The 24,117-nt window shown below is 52.4% G+C and overlaps 5 protein-coding genes and 1 non-coding gene across 6 annotated transcripts; 3 read left to right on the top strand and 3 right to left on the bottom strand.

The window, feature by feature from the left end:
* The first annotated feature begins 1,082 nt into the window (after positions 1–1,082).
* Positions 1,083–5,370, top strand: NCU00045 (PHD finger domain-containing protein). Its single transcript, XM_951063.2, has 2 exons — positions 1,083–3,864; positions 3,921–5,370. The coding sequence occupies exons 1-2, from the start codon at positions 1,358–1,360 to the stop codon at positions 5,197–5,199; spliced, it is 3,786 nt and encodes a 1,261-aa protein (XP_956156.1). The 5' UTR covers positions 1,083–1,357; the 3' UTR covers positions 5,200–5,370.
* A 1,070-nt stretch (positions 5,371–6,440) lies between these two features.
* On the bottom strand, positions 6,441–7,463 carry NCU14113. The gene has a single exon (XR_897854.1). It is a non-coding gene; the product is annotated as a ncrg40 (non-coding RNA).
* Positions 7,464–10,215: 2,752 nt separating this feature from the next.
* pph-3 (protein phosphatase-3) lies at positions 10,216–13,923 on the top strand. The gene is made up of 6 exons (XM_951061.3): positions 10,216–11,178; positions 11,327–11,664; positions 11,768–12,169; positions 12,250–12,549; positions 12,612–12,640; positions 12,730–13,923. The coding sequence occupies exons 2-6, from the start codon at positions 11,485–11,487 to the stop codon at positions 12,743–12,745; spliced, it is 927 nt and encodes a 308-aa protein (XP_956154.2). The 5' UTR covers positions 10,216–11,178; positions 11,327–11,484; the 3' UTR covers positions 12,746–13,923.
* An 868-nt stretch (positions 13,924–14,791) lies between these two features.
* Positions 14,792–16,284, bottom strand: NCU00042 (selenoprotein domain-containing protein). Its single transcript, XM_951060.3, has 2 exons — positions 16,024–16,284; positions 14,792–15,782 (listed from the first exon to the last, which is right to left on the bottom strand). Exons 1-2 carry the CDS (start codon positions 16,126–16,128, stop codon positions 15,132–15,134), a joined length of 756 nt encoding a protein of 251 aa, XP_956153.3. The 5' UTR covers positions 16,129–16,284; the 3' UTR covers positions 14,792–15,131.
* Positions 16,285–16,572: 288 nt separating this feature from the next.
* Positions 16,573–18,328, bottom strand: gng-1 (guanine nucleotide-binding protein subunit gamma). The gene is made up of 3 exons (XM_951059.3): positions 18,149–18,328; positions 17,477–17,833; positions 16,573–17,381 (listed from the first exon to the last, which is right to left on the bottom strand). The coding sequence occupies exons 2-3, from the start codon at positions 17,635–17,637 to the stop codon at positions 17,261–17,263; spliced, it is 282 nt and encodes a 93-aa protein (XP_956152.2). The 5' UTR covers positions 17,638–17,833; positions 18,149–18,328; the 3' UTR covers positions 16,573–17,260.
* A 1,376-nt stretch (positions 18,329–19,704) lies between these two features.
* Positions 19,705–24,061, top strand: NCU00040 (eukaryotic translation initiation factor 3 110 kDa subunit). The gene is made up of 2 exons (XM_951058.3): positions 19,705–20,183; positions 20,416–24,061. The coding sequence occupies exons 1-2, from the start codon at positions 20,181–20,183 to the stop codon at positions 23,590–23,592; spliced, it is 3,180 nt and encodes a 1,059-aa protein (XP_956151.3). The 5' UTR covers positions 19,705–20,180; the 3' UTR covers positions 23,593–24,061.
* The last annotated feature ends 56 nt before the right edge of the window (positions 24,062–24,117 follow it).

Below are 24,117 nucleotides of genomic sequence, written 5' to 3'. Positions count from 1 at the left end.
AGTGACGGACAGCAGAATGGATATTGAAACCAATTGGCCATGATCCTTGCTGTGTTATTCTCGGAATGTCTGCCGGAGGTTCTGGCTCGGATCCGATGAGGAGGAAGGCCAATCAGACGTCGAGCGCATGCGGGATCATGCGTTACGCGCGCAAATGTTACATAGTTAGAAAGGATTCTTTGTTTTTGTTCCTCTTGATGATCCTTTCTCACTGCTGATGAGGTGGCAAGGCTAAATGGTCAATTCGAAAAAAAAAAAAAATGCATGAACGGATGGGGGCCAGGGGGCCGACCGTGGGTCGTGGGAAAGGTGAGTGGGGGACTCTGACTTGCCAAGACAGTGCAACTAATCAATACTACCACGCACGAAAATTGCATCTCTGTGGAATAATTACATCATGGTTGAACAGTAAATTTGGATATTGTGCGCTGGCCGTTCTCGGCGTTGACCTAGGGAAGGATGAGGGTGGTCGGTTTCTGTGACGACATCTGATCTTTTGCCAAACTAGAGGTGGCTCTATGTATGGATTTCTCGGGAGAACACACAGGAAAGAAACAAAGAGCTGAAACTCACTTCAAAGCTCGCCGGATCCAGCGTGCGAATGCGCATACCCAACTGCACAAGTTCTGCTGTTGGTGTCAACCCTTTCTTTCATCCTGCCTCCTCCCCGTGATGGAAACAGTTGGTTTGAAGCATGACGACGTTCGCCTAACAAAAGGGTCTGCCACTAAGACTGTAACTGTGCACTACAGGTATCTTGTGGTGGTTAATTTGCCAAAAGCTTAAGGTTGAGTTCTGGGGGATCTTCGAGAGTGGCTGGGATTAGGGATCGAAATGTGCAAAACCGTTTGGTGACTGAAGTGAAGATGATCCACGCACGCAAGCTGCACCACGGGATTTAGCTCAAAGGGCTAGGCCGAAACGAGCGGTAAGCCCCTCCCAACCCCTGGAACCCCTTGTTCTGGTCGATTTTAGGGCCCGTGACATGCGTGCGGCTGTCGTTACGTAAGCGGACAGCCAGTGGGCCATCTTTCTTGCCCTTGACCGCGGCATGCTGATTGGCTAGCCATCACTCGAGCCTCGCGTTTTCGAGAACGTCACGTCTTCAGGCCTACCGGGCTCCCTCACGCTTCCCGCATCGTTGACCATCGCACACCCGCTTCTTCTTGCCTTCTAGCCCACGGTCGCATATCTACGCTTCCTCCACCAATGATCGAGCCGAACCGCCGACCCTCTCGAGTGATTTCTCAGCCACCATCTCCAACGCGGTGATCCCCCTTTGACCACCGCCTACCCGTCACTTATCCGTCACCTTCGACTCGTCCATCAGCTTTATTGCTTCATCCATCAAGCAGCCATGGCGCCGGTGCCATCAACCCCGCGGCGGCGACCTCAGAGTCGGCCCAAGGCTCGTTCAAGGGCCGGAGGTTCTGCGACCACCTCCCGCGGCAAGAGACACGCCTCAGGCGCCCCGGCAACCGAGCCACCCTTGAAGAAGAGACGATACGTGCCTGGTGGGCCCGGCGGTGGCGGACGTTTTATTGATGAAGATGGTGTCGAAACCCCGGCCGAGCCATCGGGCTCCGCATCAAGAATACGAACATCCGCCGCCCGTGCCTCCCCAAGCGTTTTCCCGAAACGAGAGCGAAGTACAAGGATACGGACCGCCGTGAACCGCGATAAACTCGACGATATGCAATACAGCTCGGCTGCCGCCGTGGTGGCGGCCGTTGTTCAGAGCGAAGGCTACAAGCCCCGAGAGGAGCGTGGGTGGGAAGAGTTCCACCCAAACCTGGATATCGAGGGGACATTTATGATCTTTCAAGCCGACGAAGTGGACGGTATCTTGAGGGAGGCACCTCATACACCTGCTGTCCAACAACAACCACAACAACATCAACTAGGTGGCCAAGATCATGGCGCCACTACTCCTACGAAGAGCGCCATCAACAATATGGTGTCAACGGACGCACCTAATGCAGCAACACCTAGTGGGCAGGATAGGCCTCTACTTGCTGGTTCGGTCACAGATACGCCTAGTAGGCGTAGACCACTACGGCCAACGAGAGAATCGTCTTCTATCTATGCAAACCGTCCGCTGGACTTTGGTATCACACCAAAAACACCCAAAGTTCTTCCGATCCACAACCAGACGCCAAAAGAGCGTTTGGACCTCAAGCAGCCATCATACCGAAAAACTGACCGAATAGCCCTATTCGAGAGCAAGACTTTTGGGCAAGCACGATATGTCGACAAATCCATGTCCAACGTGGGCTATCAGGAGAGCGACAACTTCATTCGGCCGGATCGGAAACTCATCAAGGCCACGGATGCGAACGTCGAGGAAGACATCGATCCTTCGACCATGACACAAGCAAATAGTGATTCTGCACACAATTCGGCGGGGGCTGTGGGCAGGGTCGAATACGACATGGATGAGCAAGATGATATGTGGCTTGAGACACTCAACAGGCGCCGCAAGGACTCCAACCTCGACACTATAACCCGCGAAATATTCGAAATCACAATAACAAAGATCGAGAAGGAGTGGCATGCGCTAGAGAAGAGGATACCAAAGCCAAACCCGAAACCACCACAGACTCATAGGCCAAGGTCGAGCTCAGCAGCGGCAGTCAACGGCGAACCGCAGACCGGCGAGGAGCAGGATAGCAAGTGCGCCATTTGCGATGATGGGGATTGCGAAAACACCAATGCCATTGTCTTTTGCGATGGCTGCGACCTTGCAGTACACCAAGAGTGTTACGGTGTACCTTTTATTCCAGAGGGCCAGTGGCTATGTCGAAAATGCCAGCTTATTGGGCGTGGTGTCCCAACCTGCATCTTCTGTCCAAATACCGACGGTGCATTCAAGCAGACAAACTCGTCAAAATGGGCACATCTTTTGTGTGCCATGTGGATTCCAGAAGTGTCACTTGGGAATCACACCTTCATGGAGCCGGTGATGGAAGTGGAAAAGGTCCCCAAGAACAGGTGGAAACTCGTGTGCTACATTTGCAATCAGAAGATGGGAGCCTGCATCCAGTGCTCTAATAAAAACTGCTTTCAGGCTTTCCACGTCACATGCGCTAGACGAAGTCGGCTATATCTGAAGATGAAGAACAGCCAGGGTGCTCTTGCAGTGTTGGAAGGCGGTCTGCCGCTCAAAGCATACTGCGACAAACACTGTCCGCAGGACTACGCGAAGGAGAACGATGTTGTTCAGGCGACAAAAGATGCTAAGCGCTTTTATAAACGCGCCATGAAGGGCCGCATCTGGGCCGATAGTCAAGCTTCAGCCCTGCAACTGGCAGCTACCCACCGGCACGCCATTACCGAGCACCCTCCTGACGAATCCCAGATGACGGGAGCCAAGGTTTCTGCTGTCCTAGGGGAAACCAAGAATGGCCATCCAGGAAAGCCTATATGGAAGCTGCCATCAGGAGCGCCCATCATCCCACAGGCTGTCTACGATCTGGTGGAGAGCGCCCTAGCACGCTTCCCTATCCTGAAGAGGAAGGACTTTGTTGCCGAAGCATGTCGTTATTGGACTCTTAAGCGTGAAGCCCGTAGGGGTGCTGCTCTTCTGAAACGTCTCCAGCTCCAGATGGAGACATTCTCATCCATGGAGTTGACGAGGCGGAACTTCGCAGCTATGGGACCATCGGGCAAGACACGGTTGGCTAGAAGAATTGAGTTTGCGCGAACATTATTGAAAGACCTTGAACACCTCAAGGCCTTGTCAGAAGAGATCGTGCAGCGCGAGGCTAGCAAGCTTGAAGCTGCCGAGATGGAACGCGATTTCGTGGACAGCTGCTATTTCCCAGTCTATGAGATGCTGATACCGGCTCTCCAGAAGGCCATCCAGTACGTCTCTTGAACCGCCACTCTTGTCACGAACAACCTTGCGCTAACGGGAATAGGTCAGATAGGGACGTCTTTGCGAAGGGCTTGTCCGAGTTGCAGGACAAAATGGAGAAGCGCTACTACACGACAACCCTGCAGTTCACCCACGATCTCTGCCAAGTCATTAGTGCTGAGATCAACTCTGCAATGAACCCGCATGCGGGTTTAGACCAAATTGTCGAACCATCGTATGCTTCACCGACGAAACCCGGCACCAATGCTGAAGTGAAGAAATGCAAGCAGATGGGCAAGAGGATATTAAGACAAGTTCAGCCATATCTCGAAGCAGCATTGCAAGCAGAGGCGGATATTTGCAGCAAACCCTACGATACTCTCCATCAAGAACTAGAAGGCATGCTCGATGCAAGCCTGGAAGTCAGGCAACCCACAATCACTGTGTCCAGCCATGACGGTGTCGCGGCCGAGGACGTTGAAATGGCTGATGCTCCAGAAGAGGGCGGCCAGATCATCGTCGCCGATGAGAGCGACGGCGAAGCAGACGGGGACGGTGACGAAGACGGGGACGGTAAAGCGGACGCTAACGTTGATTCCAACGGTGAACCGGATGAGATGAACGTCGATACCTCCCAACAGAAGGCGGGTGTGGGCAGCATAGAGGTAAACACATCAGAGGTAGACGCTGCACCAGAATCTAATAACACACTATCAACAAGCCAGTCAGTCGCTGGCGAAGAAGAGAAGGAAAATCACAAGGAGGACTCCCAACAGCTTCAGCTGCCTGATGGGCCCACCAAAGACTCCGGCACTCCGCCCTCTTTACCCGGCGAAGGTCCCGACCGCGCCAATGTTCCCCAGCTATCGCACCCTCAACAGTCTGGACCTCTCACACCACCTCAGTCGAATGGAAGCTTCGGCCGCGACCCGACCACCAACATCCTCACAGAGGGTGGCGTACCCACCTACCTCCACGGCTTCCAGATCGAAGGTACATCAGTCATCGAAGAACAGTGGCCTGGCAGAGAGGCGGTGCGAAGTCTAAGTGAGGAGTTGACGGATATGGACGACGAGGCCCTCAAGGACCTTGAGTTTGATGTCGATGAGGCAGATACCATTACGGCAACGTCTCCTAACCATGTCCCTGTTCCGCTAGGAACTGCGGAAATAGCAGTAGAGGGCGGCGCCAGCAGCAGTAAGGATGTTGCTGCCGCTGTTGTTACTGCTGCTGTTGCGAATGCTACTGCCACATTATCAGCGCCGCCAGTAACGAGGAGAAGAGAGAGGGCAAACCCAGCGATGGCTAGGAAAGGTGTTAGATCGAGTGCCAGGAGGAGGTGACGACATGACATGAGATGGCGAGCCAGCGTTTATGAAGTAAATGGATGGAGCTGGGTTCCACTCATGTGTCGTGTTTCTTTCTTACCAAGTTTAATTCGGAAAATATTCTTTTCTTCGATTTTTTTCTTCATCTCTCACCTCCTCGCGCAAAACCTACCTCTAAGTACTCCCCACCTCCGAGCAAGGTAAGTGCGTGTTCCTTGGTTTCCTTTTTATTTCTTGTGTTTGCTTTCTTGTGTTTGTTGGAGGTGCATCATGGTATTGTGTATGGATACTTCAACCATCTCTGCGTCGGCGTGGCACGTTTTGTCGAGGGCGTTTATTCTTTTTTTTTTTTTTTTTTTTTTTTTTTTTTTTTTTTTTTTTTTTTTTTGGCCCAGCAATCGCCTTCTCTTCCTTGTTGCCTTGTATTGCCTGCCTCTTTATCGGGTTTTGCTACGTGAGAAGGTTTTTCTTTTTGGTTTTCTGGCAGGTTTCTTTTATACCAGTTGTGTTTCCCATCTCGAGTTTTATGTAGCCAAACGGAACGAAATGGGTGATATGGGATGGGTCAGGAGTAGGCGTGGAGGGCAAAGGGGTCGGATCAATGTTCTTTATATGATAACCAAACAGGCGAAGAGGCGTGAAACAGATATTCATTACATTGGTTTTCTCTTTCCCCCCCCCCCCCCCCCCCCCCCCCCCCCCTCCTGGATGGGACTTCTTGCTTGCTATTACGGTAGTGAGTGGTATAGTAGGTATTAGAGTTGACCTTGACTGCGGTCCCTTACTTCTACACATATCCAAATCAAACACACCTTCATTATCATATTTTAGACATGAGCAAGAGCGTCAATGGATAAACTCAAGTCAGATATACATGGACCACATCGTTTTCCTGACCACCTGGGAGCTTGATCGCGTTGTAGCTAGATTATCGTTTCCAAAATCATCAATTAATGAGCTAAAGTTTAAAAAAAAAAAAAAAAAAAAAAAAAAAAAAAAAAAAAAAAAAGATCACGTCCATGTTCCCTTCATACCTGCGAACGCTGTGTAACTTGTATTGCTGAAGAAAGACCCTCCTCCTTCCTTTACCCCAGAGTACAGGTGTACTCATTGTTGAGAAAGCAAACCGTCGGTCCACAGGTACATATACGCCAACAGCCTTTATCGTCATGTCCCTTCCATTGTCTTCTCACGGAATTGCGCAGGTATCATCACGACATACCTTTTTCTAGTCTCTGCCTTCCCACGTGTCGAACTATCAGCATCAGGTTCTTGTTGAATGTAATACTGTCACTATACCTATGTCACTATATGCAGACAAACACCTTGTTGAGATGCCGACCTAGCTAAGTAGGTAGGTAGATGGACTCGCTCAACCCAACCCAAACAAATAAGATCTACCATACTTCGTTGTTTTCCGTTGCAGCTAGGCAGGCAGGCTGAACCATTATCTGATCTGTCAGATTGATCTTCGTAGTTTCAATTTGTTCCCACACCAACGAGTGAAAGTGATGTCAGTCAGGCTGGTGGTCTTCCTACACTATCTCTCCCGTATTATCGGGAGCTGGTTTTGTTTCGTTTCTTGCTCTCTTCCTCTTTTTTTGTTTCTTCTTCTTTCTGTTTCTTCTTCTTTCTGTTTGTTCTTCTTTCTGTTTCTCTGCCGAGCAAGCCCGAGTCTCATCTTCCATGCTTGCATTACTTACATTACGTATATATATATGGACACATGAGAAATCTTGGCTTCTTCCTCCGTTCCGATGATTTGATCTCATCATGATTGCTCTCCGCTCCGCCGCGCGGATCAGGGTATGTGCAGTAAGTGTAAGGTAGGTAGACGTAGGTATGTATGGCTTGCAGTCACTCAGTGTCACTGAGGTGGACCTATGACATACAAGAGCATGAAGGATGGATGAATGGGATAGGGAAGCGAGGATGCGAGTGGGATGGAAGGGACGAAGATCGTTTCGTAAAAAGTTGGGGTTGGCGAGGGAGGGAGAAGAGGATGAACCCTGGATGCATATCCGGCATAAACATACTCTCTGTAGCAGGTTTCCCCCGTCGTTGACAGCCCGCAATAATACGCTCGGTCGGTACGTTAGAGAAACAGGATGGACGTTGGCTTGATTATAGCTAGTTGGAAATCGTGATCCATTCTGTCATATCAAGCTAAAGGAAAAGAAAAAAAGAAAAAAAAGAAGAGTTACTTTCTGCAAGAAATGTATCAAGCATTGGGAAAGTTGAACAGATAGCCATACATAATGGATCATGTGACAGAAGAAGAAATAATGATATTTAACGGGCGATGAGCAGTGAAACAAAATAAATAATTTTGGACAAATGGAAATCGGAACTTGCGCACAATGACAGCATAGGATGGAGGGGCATGGAATCGAGTCCAGAGGACGGGTGGTAGGACCAGCGTTCCTTTTTGAACTGTTTTTATATTTTATTTTATTTGTTTATAAACAGATCCCGGTGCAGTCATGGTTCAGCTGGAGATACGGAGGGGCTTTACAAAGGAGGGAGAGAAGGAGAGGAGGGGGGTAGGGCGCGCTCCATACACTTGACTGCGGAGGAGGGGACTCGAGCTGGAGAAGGGGGGGATGGGTGTTGTGGAGGGGGGGGGACGCCTAATGGAGGGGCTGCCCCGCCTTCCGTGGTAACCCAAACAAAGAAAGTCATGCTACTCTGGGCAGTCTAGGCCTTGTACGGTGGAGGGGCAACACGAACGACAACAGAGCTCTTCCGGCCAAGTCGTTTGGATGCAGTGCCTAGTCTTGACCGGTAATTAGGTACTAGAGGGGAAAGGTGTTGACGGGGTGACAAAGCAAAAGAAAATCGAGCTTGGGTGACCCCCATTGATTCGGGCTCGATGGCAAGGCACATAGTCGATCCTCGCTGTAGCAGCAGAACAGCATTGGACACTTGAGGAGCTGCTGCAGTTCGAGCCTCGTGTCTCTTGGATTCCAGAAGCGGACGAGGGGTGCTGTGTTTGACGATATGTACAAGGTCGTCAAATTGGAATTGTCTGGTGGGGCAGACTATGCACTTTGGATGATGAGCTGCGGTTGGAAGACTTCGGGAAGCCAGCCGTTGAAAGGCGTTCGGTTTTTAAAAGACTCGGGGCTGAACGAATGCCCAGACATAGCAAGGATCGTGAGGATCGTTGTTCTGAAGGGAGACCTGTCCGAGCAAATCAGGAGCCGTCCCATCTGACGAAACGGAGTTGTGACCCGGAAAGTCGAGGAGAACGGCAATGAGGTGAAAGTGACAAGGGAGACCTCGACACATTGCTGAAACATTTATTCTGAGGTCCCGCGGGTCCAGGTCTTAGTTCAGGCGCCGTTGGCCCCGAGATAGGTGTAAACCGAAAGTTACCAAAGATATGGGTTCAGACATAGTGGGCGCCTAGTTGTTGGTTTCGTGTGTGTGATATATTGCTATGTCTCGTCATGGCGATAGCCCAAAGCGACCAACCACCACTTCAAGGGATAAAAGGTCGGAGTTTCCATACTCTGATGTTGTTGTGATGGTCGAGTCTCTTCTCATCATATCGCAGACAAGTCCAAGATCTTAGCCGACTTGGACCTATCAGAATTTCTTTCTCCTTGGTGGTGTGGCGATGGTGGTTCAAAGAAAGTCAGTCATGTTGACACTACTCTGTCTGCATGGACAAGGTACCGGATTCTAGCAACCCGGTAATTTTGCCAAAGGGCTTCCTTTTTTGACGGAAACTGGCATTCTTGAGTTACCAGAATCTCAGGTTTTGATATGCAGCTAAGCATCACCTATGACCGCAGAGGACTACCTGGATCTCCAAGATGCCCAAGATTCTCGACAGCCTGACTGAGGCTTTGCGCATTTGCTGTCGAGCTCCCAGTCTCACTGATCTTGCGGATACACGTCGGCGGCTGAGTCGCTCGAATATTTTGCTCGTTGTTGACTGGATATCCGTTGCCTGTCGACCTGTCTTTATACTCCTTCGCTTCGAGCTGTTGTAATCATGCATACCGGGTGCTTGTGCCTGATCTAGGTGTAGGCCATGTAGCCAGGCTGCCCTGCCTATCATTGCGTTTGCGGAACCTGATGCTGATGGTGGGGGGAAACGAGCAAAGAGGACAAAGCCGGAATACCAATGCAAAGTAACAACAAGGCGACCAAGAAGGCATTCCCGTCTTTGCTATTGCCGTGTACATACCAGGTAAGGTGTCACACTCACAGTCCACTATCTCTACACAGGGAGGGGGAAGTTGGAGGGTTGGGAGAGATGGAAGTTCCAGGCGACACCCACCAACGGGATCGCAAGCGGCTTTTAGGCGAGCCAATCCCAGGCCTAGACCTGCCAAGGAGGGTCCGGTGTTCGGGACTCTTGCTAACAGAAGTGCTCGCAGTTGCGGGGGAAGGCAGCGCAGCTCCTACCCAGTCGCGTTAGTGAGCAACATGGACCGACCTATCATCATACCTGCTTCCCCAGAGGCGAGTGCATGCAATTTTTCTCGAGCCAAGTTGGAAGGGCCGCTTCACTGCAACTGGAAAGGGCACAAGGGCTCGGCCAGGATCTGACGGAGATTCAGAGCGGGCGCGAAACCTAGGTAGGTACCTACCTACCTGGCTGGCAACCTAGGTACCAACTACCTAACCTAGCTCACCCAATCTGAGCCTGTCCTTGTTTGGGTTATTTCAGCCGTAGGTAGGTATGTTTGAGTTTAAGTTGAGGGTTGTTCTGGCCTGCCATCGCGTCGGATGTTTCGAGTTTTTTTCGTTCCATGTCACTGAGTGCTGTCCTGTTCATTCCATCGATGTGGATGAGAGCCCAGTCGGCGGAAAAGATCACAACTGCACCGAAACCCGACCCGACCGGACGCCTGTTGTGGTTGTTGTAACGATAACCTGACTGGCAGGCACCGAGGTGACCTGACCTGGGCTTGAAAGAACGCGGACCTGGACCTGGACCTGCCTGCCTACCTCTACCTACTGCTCTCCACTGCTAGTAGGTAGTCTGGAAGCCCTGTGCGTTTCATTAGCTGCGTTGCGTGCGTGTAAATCTTGCTGCTCCATCGGCCCAGTAGCCCAATCCCTTCTCTGCGTCCCCGTCCAGTCCAGTCGCCAGTCTTCTCTACCTACCTACCTCTACCTAGCCCATCGCCCGGCCGGACCCCCCCCCCCCAGCAGCGGGCAGCCCAAGTGGAAGCGTCTGCGCTTGTCCGTCTCCTCCCAAAAGTCTCTAAGCAACCACCACCGACGTTGATTTTTTTCTCCCGACGCTTTCTATCCCAACCAAAACAGGGCGACGTCTTTAACCACAAAGAACGCGCATTTTCAACCCCACCCTGGCGATAGAAGTCCTATTATCATAGGCATCATCTCGCGGTATCTCGTCTTCTGGCCTCCGTCGCTCAATTAGACGCAGCTTTTTCCAGCGACCCTCCGACCGGCCCAGCGCTCTGTACTGCACCTCGCTGCAGCACTTTGCACTCTCCCGGGCAGTCCATCGACCAGTTTTTCCCGACCGTGGTTTTGGCAGTGGCAGTGACAGCCTCTCCCGCAGTCTCAGGACTACTTGAACTCCCCTTCTACACCCGACCTTTTCGAACCCAGATTTTCGACGACGACACGGCGTTTTGCCCCAGCCCCGTCCGCGCGACAAAAAAAAAAAAACACGTTACCTCACAAAGGACGATCAGAGACTTCTGGAGCCGTCTCCTTTTTCCATCATTGCTAACCCTCTTGTCGCCGCGTACTACCGGACCGATTTCTTCGCAATTCCGACGAGATTTGCTTGCGCTTGCTCTAGACCGTTCGCACCTCCGCCAAACCCAGTGACGATTTACTAAAACCAAAGCACAACATTCGGTATCCGAAAGAATACCTATTTCCAGAAAAAAAAAACACCAAAAAAATCACCGCTTGCTGTATTCCCAAGGAGAACGCGTTCGCCTCTCCAAAAAAAAAAAAACCCCCAACAATCGCTTCTTGCTGGGATCGCTTCTGAGCGTAAGTTGATCAACTGCCGTTACATTGCGGCTTCCCAGTCTCTGCCCAGCCGTCGCTCCTCCTTCATTTTCCCGCCATCGCGATCGCGTGCGGCAAACCCCAATCAGAATCTGCGTCGTCATTGGCAATGTCTAACGTCTTGAATTAGTCGTTTAGCTTTGCAGAAGTGCATCTACCCCAGTTTCCTACTCCTTACGCGTGCCGCTCTTTTAGACCCGTCCCATCCGACTAGCTGGGGTTTGTCGGTCGTTACCGTGACTTCGAAAACCTGTGCGCGGTATCTCTCCGGTTGGTGAGGATTTTGCAATGGCGGACCATACCGAAGTCGACCTCGACTCTATAATCGACCGCCTCTTGGAGGTGCGGGGCAGCCGGCCTGGTAAGCAGGTGCAGCTGCTGGAAGCCGAGATTCGCTATCTCTGCACCAAGGCCCGTGAAATCTTCATTTCCCAGCCCATCCTGCTTGAGCTCGAGGCTCCTATCAAGGTAAGCATTGTGTTCTTTCTATTATCCCTTTACATAGCCTCGGCATGCGCCATACTGCCCCTTCGGCAGTGTTCATAGCTGACGTCGTGCCCCACCTCCCTAGATTTGCGGCGATATCCACGGTCAATACTATGATCTCCTCCGCCTCTTCGAGTACGGTGGCTTCCCTCCTGAGGCCAACTACCTCTTCCTAGGTGACTACGTCGATCGTGGCAAGCAGTCCCTGGAGACCATCTGCCTGCTCCTCGCCTACAAGATCAAGTACCCCGAGAACTTCTTCATCCTTCGTGGCAACCACGAGTGCGCGTCCATCAACCGTATCTATGGTTTCTACGACGAGTGCAAGCGGAGGTACAACATCAAGCTTTGGAAGACCTTCACCGACTGCTTCAACTGCCTACCGATCGCTGCCATTATCGACGAGAAGATTTTCACTATGCACGGTGGTTTGAGCCCGGATCTGAACTCAATGGAGCAGATCCGCCGAGTCATGCGACCAACTGACGTACGTTACACCATTCATGCCCGGGCTTTCCGTTTGCTCAGGCTAGTTGCCGTAACATGAGACACTAACAATAGCGCCAGATTCCTGACTGCGGTCTTCTTTGCGATCTCCTGTGGTCGGATCCCGATAAGGACATTACTGGTTGGAGCGAAAACGATCGTGGTGTTTCCTTCACATTCGGCCCGGATGTCGTTTCTCGCTTCCTCCAAAAACACGACATGGATTTGATCTGCCGTGCTCACCAGGTTGTTGAGGACGGATATGAGTTCTTCTCGAAGCGCCAGCTCGTTACTTTGTTTAGTGCCCCCAACTACTGCGGCGAGTTCGACAACGCTGGTGCTATGATGAGCGTCGACGAAAGTTTGCTCTGCTCTTTCCAGGTATGTTTTTCTGACTTTGGCAAGCTCCGAGACCCTTGCACTCTTGCTAACCCCCTTTGCAGATTCTCAAGCCCGCAGAGAAGAAACAGAAGTACGTTCCCAGTCTCAGATGAAGCAATTCAAGACCCCCAAGAAGCACAAGTAAAGAATTTTCTTACGAACACACCCGTTTTCCTTTAGGTTCGGCCGCCGATAAACGTCTGATACTTTCGCCCGCCCGCAACGAACATGAGTATCTTACCGTCAGCTTGTCTACCGCCGCCATGTTTCCTGATCGCCAGGGCTCCCAGCCATCATCCCGTCTGCCGTCTGTTCCGACCACTTCTTTTGGGGAGGTCCTCGCCCCTCCTGCCGTGCCAACGAAACGAAAGCCACGTCTGCCCGTCCTGTCTCTCCATCCGTCCGGTCTCCACACAACTCGAGAGGGTAGGAAGGAAAGGGAATCTTTTTATATCTCGGGGGATGAATAACGAACGACCTTTTCTTTTTCTTGTCTGGTCACTACTCCTGCTAGGAAAGGTATAGATAAGCAGTGTGTGTCTTGGGGGGAAACTAGTTGTTTTGTGTCGCTTTTCGCCAAAGGCATATGTCATTCCGTCATGGGAGAGTGTATTGAAAATTTGTTCGTTTACATCCGCTCCAGCACTTTCTGACTACGGCATGCTGTGTTTCGCCACTCCGCTATTTTACATTTACGGCTCAGTTTCGAAAGGTATACACGTTGCAGCAGCATCACAACATATCTCCGCTTTAATTTACCAGCTTTTCGGCCTGGTCAAACGACACTTCCGCCTTACCTTCCTACGACTCTCACGACCTAGGCTCTTGTAGTTACCAAAATGGCCAGGGCACCATCGCAGAGGTAAAGCTACGAACATTGCAAACGGATGAGACGGAGCGCCTTGGTGATACCAGAGAAGAAGCAGATGGGATGAAAGGCGGTGGTTTTCTGCGCTCAGGCCCGATTCTGCCACGCTGGATGGATAGAAAAGCAGGAGAGAGGCGTTGGGCAGGACAGGACAAAGAGAAGAAGTACGATATGGCGTCCTAGGTTATGAACATGAAGATGGCAGAACGTCTTGGCAGGCTCGAGTTTTTCTTGTTCTTGGGGGAAAGGGAGGGGGACGGTTGCTACTGGGTGATTATGAGGCGAACACCATGCTGTATTCGAGAAAGAGGAGGCAAGCGTGCCGGCGGTAGGGAGTGCGCGGGGCATTGACCGATGGGTTGATCAATCAGGCTCATCGTGAAAACGTGAACTGGCGGTGGCATACGGTGACTGAGAGGCAAGAGTGATACTGAGATACAGGTTGTCGTCGTGTTGTGTTTGGAATTCCTGTATGTTTACCAGTGTAATTATACATTACGATCGAGCGGGATAGAGGGTGGTTCTCGAAGTCAAGTGAGTCGTCTAGCAATGCGTATATTACGTTGAAGATACGATGAGTGGGACGAACAATGAGAGGGGGTATCGTAGCCCTATTTGTCAAGTATGTGGAAAAGCCGGACGGAGAGGGATGACAGAGAAGGGGCCTGGAGTCTTAAGTCGGGGGCTGGGGGTTGAGCAAGGGGCAGGTATCTTTGATGTATACGTGGACGTATCCTCAATAGTTTGTTTTGTTACTTATTGCTAAGTTTCTTTTCGTTTTAGGTCTTTCCTTCACTTTGTGCTCCCTTCGTTGCGTGAGCTTTGTTTTTGTCGCGTATCTTGCGTTAGATAATGGGAAATATGCAGTCAAGCAGCACTGGTTATACTCTTGTGTTCATGAGCTCTCACAAGGCTTACTGCCAACGAACATTGCCTCATAGTGTTTTTTCCTCTACACCTTGCTGTAATACATTTCCCTTCATAACTTCGTAGTTTCCGAGTGTCAATACGAGCACCTTGATTATCACACTTGAAAGATAGGATATTCACAGCAATCCGAATTATGAAGGGGAAGAGTGATGGTGAATCGATCTCATTAGTACTTCATCTTCACTTTCTACAGTGCGTTGTGAACTTCGCGAGTTTACTTGCCTTGGGGCATCTACCTTCAAATATCTGGAAACTGACTTTCGGGAAAAGCTCACCCATTTCCTGCTCCTTTCGTATACCTGACATCTTTGACTTCACCCGCTCCAGGTTTTCCAGAAAGTAAATCCCCCGAAAGGTATATGATCTAGACCCGTACCTGGTTCATCTACCCTGTTTTAGGCATGATACTTGTATGTCAAAGGATCATCAGCTGTTTTTGAATCCCCCATACGTCGATTTGTTTCCTCCTGGGCTCATGTTCTCGATGTTCCCCATGGATTCACTCGTCACCAGGCTTCTTAAAGACCGCAGCCCTGTTCTACACTCATAGTGAAGCGTCATGGCAGTCCAACTCAGTACCAATCTGAGTTGGCTTCGACCGTTTATCATAAATTCCAATCGTGCCCATGGAGGAAGGGCGAAGAAATAGCGCTTGTGCTTATGCGCAGAGCGAGAGAGCGAATATCCCAACCCAACTAGTTATCTAACCTTCGAAACCACAACCCACAACCATTTAACCAGATATCCCTCCTTTCTTCAATATCCCACCCATCCATCCCCTAATTCAATGTCCACCCTCCAAGTCCTTATAAGTCTCCTCAGTCATCCAGCTAGAATCAGCCGTCTTCTTTTCTCCGCTACCTCCCCTCGTATCAGTTCCAGTTCCTTCCCCGGTCGTCTTACTACTCTGCTCTCCGCTTTGCCTCGCCCCACTCCCACCAGCATGTCCTCCTTCAAAATCCCCTCCCTTGTAAGTCTCCTCAGTCATCCAGTTATCGCAATCGGCACACTCTGTCTTGTTGTTAGAGGTACTTTGCTGCTGGGGGGCAGCATCAGCCTCCGTAGACTTGTTGGTTCCTGTTATAGCTTCCATAGTAGCTTCTTCCGTAGCCGGCTGCTGCTCCTGTTGCTTCTTGGAATGATAATCCCGATCAACATGCCCCAGATTTCTCTCGGGTTGAATCACGTCTCTCACCCGCCTCTTGAGCTCCTTGGTTTCGGGGAAGCCGCCGTCTGTTTTGCGATCCCAGATTGTCTTTTGCTGTATTTCGGGAGTGGTGGTAGAAGCTCGGTTGTCCAGAGTGGTGGCGGTGGTAGCAGCGGCGGCGGCGGCGGCGGCGTAAGTGATGTCGACGATAAAAGTGCCGCCTGTTGAGGGCTGGAGAGCGACCTCGCCGAGAGAAGTGGAGAAGGTTGAGAGGAGTTCTTGGGCGTACTGTATTTGAGAAGGGGGGTTAGAATTTTTGGAGATGTAGCTGAGGTTCATGTGATTCATGTGTATTTAACGGGAACGCGATTGGTGAAAGTGTGGATGATGAATGGTATAGGTGAAGTGGGAGGGTGAGGTGGGGGTTAGGGAATTCAGAAACCCTCTTCCGAGACGGTGAATAGATGACAGTGGCGAGACTCGAAGCGTCTGAAAAGTACTTGATATCTTCAGGAAACTTTCTACTCACATATGCTGCCCTAAGCATCCACTTGCACTGCGTACAAAAGCGGATGGTAACACGAGGAAGTAAAGTTGGAGTCGAGGCACTGGTAGTAGTAGGAGATTGGTCCATTATCCTTGTGTGTACTGGGAAATGCTATGTCAAGAATGAGAGTGATGTACATGTATATATATTCGCGTAGATGGAGGCCTCTTGATTGTTATGGACTTTGCGTGTTTTTCTCACTCTGGTCGGTTTTAGGTGGCGGCGTGTAAGTGGGAGTTCATGTGATTTGGAGGGAAGTCCACACGAGAAACGGCTAAATCCTGGAGCTGTACATACCTACTCAGCTCCATCGGATGGGTTCCGCACCCCGAATCGCCTGTGCGTCATCACGCCTCCGAACTAAACATGAGTTCATCAACAACCAGTGCGAGATCCCCAAAATGGATTACTACTATGTGAGGATTTACCAACCGTTAAGTGCACTGATAGAGACATTTTTCAATGTCTATCTCTCGACCCAACTGCAGCAATCCATCACATAGGATATCAAATTCCGTTGATGAGGAAACTGGAGCTATTTTGATGCATTCATTCAAATATCATCAGTTTGAGTAAAATCGATAGTCTAGTGCATTTCATTTGCCTCACTTATCATGTCGTAAGCCCCTTCCTTTCCAGACCCAGAAGAGGAAGCCGCGCGAAAAGCGCTTCATGAAGCAGGATATACACATGTAAAAGACAAAAAAGGGAATCGAGAAGGCCGAGTATAAAAGAGTACAACCGGGGAATAAGAAGCAAAAAAAAGGGAAAGAAAATATAGAAAAATAAAAAGGTATTACATGCTGAAGAGTCTGCCGAGCCTGCCTGCCGTAGATCCGAAGTAACGGATGGGGGGTATTTGAATAAGCATTATGGTCAGGCCAGCCGTCGTGTCTTCACTCCTCAAAACCTTTCTCCCCGGTTTGACGTATCGTGATAATGGCGGCGAAAAGGACGAACCGCAAACAATGCCGACTTCTTTCCGTCCCGATGATGCACATCTGATCGCTCATAATCTCCGATAACGTTCTCGGCCTTCCAAACCAACTCCGTCCGGATCCAATCCCGCTTGCAAACGACGGTGTCCGCCCCTCCAAAAGACTTTCGTAGGAATCGCTGTTTCGAAACGCTGAACTGATCGCCCGTGCTAAACAGAGTGACTCGAATGTCCTCCCCTTTTGTCGCCGCATTGATGTCGTAGCTTTTCGCAGTTGGCAATTTACATGACGACGCAGCACCCGCTGCTCTGTTGTGGCAAATACGGGTCTTCGGACTTGGGCACCGGCCCCCAAACACTTGGTACCATGTAGTCTCGTGTGCTGTTGCAGTAGGTGATTATGCTATATAGGGGAAAAGAAACGACTGTCAGCCTCATTGAACCACGACCGGCACATGTTGCCGAACGACCCGAGCAACAACGAATGGCAGTTCTCACCTCTTGGCTGCCTGGCTAACCGGAATCCTCTCCCTTTCCAAGTCCTCACGTAGTCGGTTGTTGAGTTCGGTCAATCGACGGAGTTTTAGATCGGCCATGCTTTGCTTGTTCTTCTTGATTTGCGACGGGTCGCCGACATCGCGAGAGGCGTACTGAGGCATTTTGGCTGATATTATCGAAGCCTCGACTCCAGGGTGGGAATTAAAGGAGTGTTGGAGTGTCGTCGGGGACGTGGGCGACAATGGTGCTGCGACAAAAGCCGACAACTAGTAGTTCGGACAGGCTTGGTGGTGAGGAAGGGTCGCAAGTAGAACTCGGGGTCGGTGGTGCTGTGGGTCTTTAACGATAGGAATTAAGCTGTTTAGACATGTCGTGTCAGCCGTGTTGTTCAGATGTCGTCGTCAATCGCCATTCATTCACTCCAGTCGGTGGTCGGGGTCGCGCTGATGCTTGCTCGTGTCGGGGGGGTGAGGGCGAGATGGAAAAAGAGTTGGAGTTCGGACTTCTCCCCCGGCGGTCCTCTGTCCTTGCTACTGACGGCTGGCGATTAGGCGGCCACGAAGGGGACGGACGGAGGTGCCAGACGTGAAAAATGAAGGGCGACGGCCGCGATGGAGCAATTGGAAAAATTGCGGCAAGCAGAGGGAACGATCAGAAATCGCGAATACATACCAGATACTCTTGGTAAAGGGCAACCTCCTGGCACGCAACGGGGAAAAGGTGATGATGTCGACAGTCGATAGTTGGGTTAAGCGAAGGGTCGGAGAAGGCGCAAATGGATCATTGACTGTCCCGAGGATTGAAGAGAGGGAGGAATTGCGGACAACGATGCCAGGAATGCTTAGGACCGACACACGATTGACGATTCCTAATAGCAAGTCTTGGGAAGAGAAGGGGCGCCCATATGGAAGTTCCTTCATTCCTTCAGTGCCACTGGCGGGCCCCGGACCGCGACGGGGGTCAGTGCGCAGCCTGTAGAACCAGTAGCAGCGCAGCAGGGAACGGTTCGGTAGGCGGGTGCAGTCCGTGCAATTCCCCAGCAGGCATGGACGCCCCAGTCTCCCCCTGCTTGGCCTGCTGCAGTGCTGCGCTTTTACCTGCACTTGCACTGCTGCAATGCTGGTCGCTTTCGGTGCTGCACTCCTCTTCTGGGCAGCCAAAGCAACCCAGGGCGACGAGGAAAAAAAGGGCCAAGTGCAAATGAGACGGACCAGGGGGTCGCTTAGCAGGGTTTGGTTAGATTAACTCGACACTAACTACGACCGTAGACGGAATGGGTGCAGACGAGTTAGTATCAAGACAAGATAGCAAGTATCACCACGAGCTCCGCATTCAGGATGAGGTGCCGGCCTCCCTATTGTCCTGCCCCATCCGTGCCATTGTGATTGACATTGTTGCAAGCTTCTGGAAGCGGGACTGGAGGTCAAGATCTAGGAAAAGAAAAGCACGATGGAGGCCGTTGAAGATGGACTGCTGCCACCGCCGCTGGATAGGCAGGGACAGGACTAGTCCGACCAACCGACGGGACCTTTTTTGGATCTGTCGGTGCTGCTGTGCATGAAAGCTGCAGCAAGAATGGCAAATGCAGGGCAGTCAGAACACGACGGGTTCCGCCCCCACTTTATCGTCCCCCCTTTGATGGTCTAGCGGAACCACCCCGGCTCAGCAGGCATCTCCGGACGGGATTGGGAATGGCGCCATTGGGTGGGTGCCCACTTGCTCCGACCGATGATGGACGCGAGCTTGAACGCTCTGGGTGGGACGACGAGGGTACAGAGGAGAGCCTCCTGTTTCTGCATGTATGTATGTATGTATGTATGTACACTACAGTAATCACAGACCGTGAAGTCCTATGCAGTTGCTGGTGTGCATTCAGCTACAGGAGAAGAGTTTGCAGCCACTCTAGCAGTTCAAGCAGCGATATCATATGCCTTTTAGGAGGATATATGTTCTTACTGGGGATTATCTTCTCAATACTCGACCGAAGTTCGCACCACGATTCTGTTCCAAGTTCCAACTAAGCCTCAAAGTGCAATTTCGTCGATGACAGCCGTGAGAAAGCTTGGCAAGACCGCCGACGGTCCGTCATCGGTCAAGGCGGGGGTCCGTGGCCCGGCAGAGAAGAACGCCCGTCGCCAGCGGGCTGGGAACTCGGGCACAAAGAAAGAACAAAAGCCGCTGTGCACACACACCATGGAGCTCCTTTCTAGTGTACACCAGACTGGACAGCACCAGACGCCAAGATGGCAGAACATCCCACTTGCCCTTTGCGACAATCCAACCTTTTTACCATTGTGCACAATAGCCTCACAGCAGATCACGGTTAAGATCAAGAAAATAATTGCATCTCAGTCAATCCCCATTGCTACAGAAGTGACCAAACATCCATTCGCACAACAACTTGCACTTCACGCCTCTGAGTTGTTGTCGCAGCGACGTGCTCGATAAGCTGCATCACGTGACTGTCCCGCATCATCCCAGCCCACAAAGTGCTCCTCAGCAAAATCGAGCCTCTAGCCTTGGCCAGGGCTTTTTTGGCTGGCAACGAACTGAACTTCTCCACGAGGCGAAAAAATCGTCCTGGACAGCGCAGCCTCAGCCAAAGTCTCCAGCATTTCTACGTGCTGCTTTGCGCGCCGCGTCCCCTATCACCACTTTATCCATATCTCCTCCAGATTAGCCAAGTGCCGAGGAGTTGCCCATCATGGTGAGTTGGGAATACAGCCATAGCCTTATGGTTATGGCTTCGAGTTCATATAATCTTCTGCCCCTCCTTTGACTGGAAAGCCAACTCCATCGTCACCTAACCTCATCACCGCCCACCCTGCCCTCCACCCCCCCCTTCAACCCTCGACCACCCCCGCTCCCCGCCTGTCCCGCTCACCACCAAGTGTCGTCGTGTGTTGTGACCCGTGGTGACCATTACTGATCATCAACAGCCTCCCCCACCTCACCAAAAGCCTGAGAATGTTCTCAAGCGCGCCCACGAGCTCATCGGGGTCAACCAGGCCCCCGCCGCCCTGACCCTGCTCCACGAGCACATCACCTCGAAGCGCTCCCGCAATGTCCCCATCGCCTCCCTGGAGCCCGTCATGCTCCTACTCGTCGAGCTCTCCGTCGAGCAGAAGAAGGGCAAGCTCGCCAAGGACGCCCTCTACCAGTACAAGAACATCGCCCAGAACACCAACGTCGCCACCATCGAGTTGGTTCTCAAGAAGTTCATCGAGCTCGCCGCCGAGAAGGTCACTGCTGCCCAGGCCAAGGCCGACGAGGTCCAGTCCAGCATCGAGGCCACCACCTCCAACATCGACGATCTCGAGGCCAGCGAGACCCCCGAGTCCATCCTGCTCGCTACCGTTTCCGGTGAGCAGTCTCGCGACCGCACCGACCGCGCTATCGTCACTCCTTGGCTGAAGTTCCTTTGGGAGGCTTACCGCACTGTTCTTGACATTCTCAGGAACAATGCCCGCCTCGAGGTTCTCTATCAGAGCACCGCTATGCAGGCTTTCGACTTCTGCCTCAAGTACACCCGCAAGACCGAGTTCCGCCGCCTCTGCGAGCTTCTCCGCAACCATGTCCAGACCGCCGCCAAGTACTCGGCCCAGATGCACGCCATCAACCTGAACGACCCCGATACTCTTCAGCGTCACCTTGAGACCCGTTTCCAGCAGCTCAACGTCGCCGTTGAGCTCGAGCTCTGGCAGGAGGCTTTCCGCAGTGTTGAGGATATCCACACCCTCCTCAGCCTCAGCAAGCGCCCCGCCAAGAACGTCATGATGGCCAACTACTACGAGAAGCTCACCCGTATCTTCCTTGTCGGCGAGAACTACCTCTTCCACGCCGCTGCTTGGGCTCGTTACTACAACCTCTTGCGCCAGTCTGCTGCTCTCATTGCTTCTGGCCACAGCAAGAAGGCTGATAACCCGGCTTGCAGCGATGCTGACCTCCAGAGGGCTGCCACCTTTGTCATTCTCTCCGCCCTCTCCATTCCCGTCATCAGCACCTCGCGCTCTCGCGGTGCCATGGTGGACTTCGATGAGGCCCGCAAGAACAAGAACTCTCGTTTGACCCACCTGCTCGGCATGGCCCAGGCTCCTACCCGTGCTGGACTCTTCCGCGATGCCCTTTCCAAGTCGCTTCTCCGCCGCGCCCAGCCCCAGATTCGCGATCTTTACAACATCCTCGAGGTCGACTTCCATCCTCTTTCCATTTGCCAGAAGATTTCCCCCATTCTCGCGGAGATTGGCGCCGATGCCGAGATGCAGAAGTACATCCTTCCTCTTCAGCAGGTCATTCTCACCCGCCTGTTCCAGCAGCTTTCGCAGGTGTATGAGACTGTCGACCTTGAGTTCGTCGAGAGCTTGGCTCAATTCCCCGAGCCTTTCCAGGTCACTCGCGGCACCATTGAGAAGTTCATTATGAACGGCAACAAGAAGGGCGATCTCGCCATCCGCATGGACCACGCCACTGGCGTTCTTAGCTTCGATGCTGATGTCTTCTCTTCCGCCAAGGCTGTCCACGCCGGTTCCTCTGCCGGCTCTGCCGAGAGCGAGACTGGCTCTGTACAGCGTCTCCAGAGCACTCCCTCCCAGATTGTGCGCTCTCAGCTCACTCGCCTCGCTGAGGCTCTTTACACCACCTGCCGCTATATCGATCCTAGCTTCAACGAGGCTCGCATCAAGGCTCGTGATGAGGCCCTTGCTCGTGCTAAGGCTGGAGCCGAGAAGGAGCACCAGGAGGTCCTTGCTCGCAAGGAGATCATCCAGACGCGCAAGGATAAGGCTTCTGAGGCTCAGGCCCAGAAGGAGAAGGAGAACGCTCGCAAGAAGCTGCTCCAGGAGCAGGCCCTCCAACAGGCTGAGGCCGCCCGTCTTGCCGAGGAACAGAAGCTCCGCGAGGCGAAGCGTCTTGCCAACGAGCGCGAGCAAATCAAGAGGAAGGAAGTTGAAGCCCTCCTCAAGGATATGAAGCTTGAGGAACTTCAGGGTGAGGACATCGAGACCCTTGACAGCAACAAGATCCGCATGATCAAGCTCCAGCAACTCGAACGTGAGAAGAACAGCGTCGCCGAGAAGCTCCGGATCACCGGCAAGCGTCTTGATCATCTTGAGCGTGCCTTCAGAAAGGAGGAGGCTAAGAAGCTCCCCGAAGACTACGCCAAGCAGCGCGAGCGCGATCTCGCTGCCTACGAGCGTACCAAGGCACAGACTCTCAAGGAGGCTGAGCTTAAGCACAAGGCTGATGTTGAGCTTAAGCACCGTCTCACTCGCCTCATGCCCTTCTACGAGTCCTTTAGGTCTGACCTGCACGAGCGTCGCCGTGATGAGTTCGAGAAGCGCCGTCGTGATGCCGAGCGTGAGATGGAGAAGCAGATCAACGCCCGCCGCAAGGAGGCCCGCGAGAAGAGGATCCGCGAGAAGCGCGAGCGTGAGGAGCGTGAGCGTCAGCTCCGCGAGGCCGAGGAGCGCGCCGCCAGGGAGAAGGAGGAAGAGAGGAAGCGTCTGGAGGCTCGCCGGGAGGAGCTCCAGCGTCTCAAGGAGGAGAAGGAGAAGGAGCGTGAGAAGTTGCGCGAGATTGCTGCTCGCCAGCAACAGCGCGAGGAGGAGGCCATGGCCAGGCGCAAGGCCGAGAAGGAGAAGCTTGCCGCGACCCCTTCTGCTTACAGACCCCCCGCGGCTGCGGAGCGTACCGAGGCTGCTGCTCCTCCCCGCATTGCCCTCGCTGGCAACCGCCCCAGCTGGAGAGAGCGCGAGGCCGCCAAGGCCGCCTCTGGAGAGACCGCCGCTCCCGCACCTGCTGCCGCCGAGCCCGTTGCCGAAAGACCCCGTGCCGCTGCCCCCCCTGCGGAGAGGACAGAAGCTGCTGCTCCTCCCCGCCTGGCCCTTGCCGGCAACCGCCCCAGCTGGCGTGAGAGAGAGGCTGCCAAGGCCGCCTCCGGAGGTGGTAATGCTGCGGCCGTCCCTGAGAGGAGCGCTCCTCCTCTCAGGGCTGCCGCCCCTCAGAGAGCTGGATCCGGTCGTCCTGAGAATGACAGGGACGTCCCTCCTGCGGAGCCCTTGAAGGCGAGCGGTGCTCCCGGCAAGTACGTTCCCAAGTGGAGACGTGAGGGTGCTTAAGAGTCTATCTCTTTGCACTTGTTCTCATGGGAGTTAAGGGTTGTTCGCGCTCCCTTTTTTACGAGGTTCATGTAAACTAGCATCACGTAATATGGGGAGCACCTCTTGCAGTATAGACTGGACTAAAAGTGGTTGTGCGTTTTTCTTCACGTTTATCATTCATTCATTCAAATGGTCCCAGTCCTCCCAGACGTTGATGGTTAATGGTCATGACAAGTCCCAAAAGCTGTTTACAACTTCTTCATGCGGCGACCGCTTTTACGGTACTTGATCAATCTCTTTATGTTCCGTGTAACGTCTTATAGCGTACCTTTGTAATTCAGCGACAATTTGACCAAAGATCCGAGGGCTTGGTTTCGGGGTAATTCGAAATTACGTTGCAATATTAAAGGACGAGTTACTCTCCGTCCACCGTCGCAGCTCCACTGATCAAGATGAGGACGGGGCAGCGATCGACCCCAAAACCCCGTCGCTTGGGAACACCCCGGTCGACGATCACTGCTTTCACCACGGTGACAAAGACAC

Source organism: Neurospora crassa, linkage group III (genome assembly GCF_000182925.2).
Source record: "Neurospora crassa OR74A linkage group III, whole genome shotgun sequence".
NCBI lineage: Eukaryota > Fungi > Ascomycota > Sordariomycetes > Sordariales > Sordariaceae > Neurospora > Neurospora crassa.
The sequence above is the reverse complement of the archived record's forward strand: the minus strand, read 5'-3'. Positions and strand labels throughout refer to the sequence as shown.

Coding starts and splice junctions, on each gene's coding strand:
- NCU00045 (XM_951063.2), top strand. CDS start 1,358: ATGGCGCCGGTGCCATCAACCCCGCGGCGGCGACCTCAGAGTCGGCCC. Junction 3,865..3,920: donor GCTCTCCAGAAGGCCATCCA/GTACGTCTCTTG, acceptor TAACGGGAATAG/GTCAGATAGGGACGTCTTTG.
- pph-3 (XM_951061.3), top strand. CDS start 11,485: ATGGCGGACCATACCGAAGTCGACCTCGACTCTATAATCGACCGCCTC. Junction 11,665..11,767: donor AGCTCGAGGCTCCTATCAAG/GTAAGCATTGTG, acceptor CCACCTCCCTAG/ATTTGCGGCGATATCCACGG. Junction 12,170..12,249: donor GAGTCATGCGACCAACTGAC/GTACGTTACACC, acceptor CAATAGCGCCAG/ATTCCTGACTGCGGTCTTCT.
- gng-1 (XM_951059.3), bottom strand. CDS start 17,637: ATGCCTCAGTACGCCTCTCGCGATGTCGGCGACCCGTCGCAAATCAAG. Junction 17,382..17,476: donor GTTAGCCAGGCAGCCAAGAG/GTGAGAACTGCC, acceptor TCCCCTATATAG/CATAATCACCTACTGCAACA.
- NCU00042 (XM_951060.3), bottom strand. CDS start 16,128: ATGGACCAATCTCCTACTACTACCAGTGCCTCGACTCCAACTTTACTT. Junction 15,783..16,023: donor GGATGCTTAGGGCAGCATAT/GTGAGTAGAAAG, acceptor TCTCAAATACAG/TACGCCCAAGAACTCCTCTC.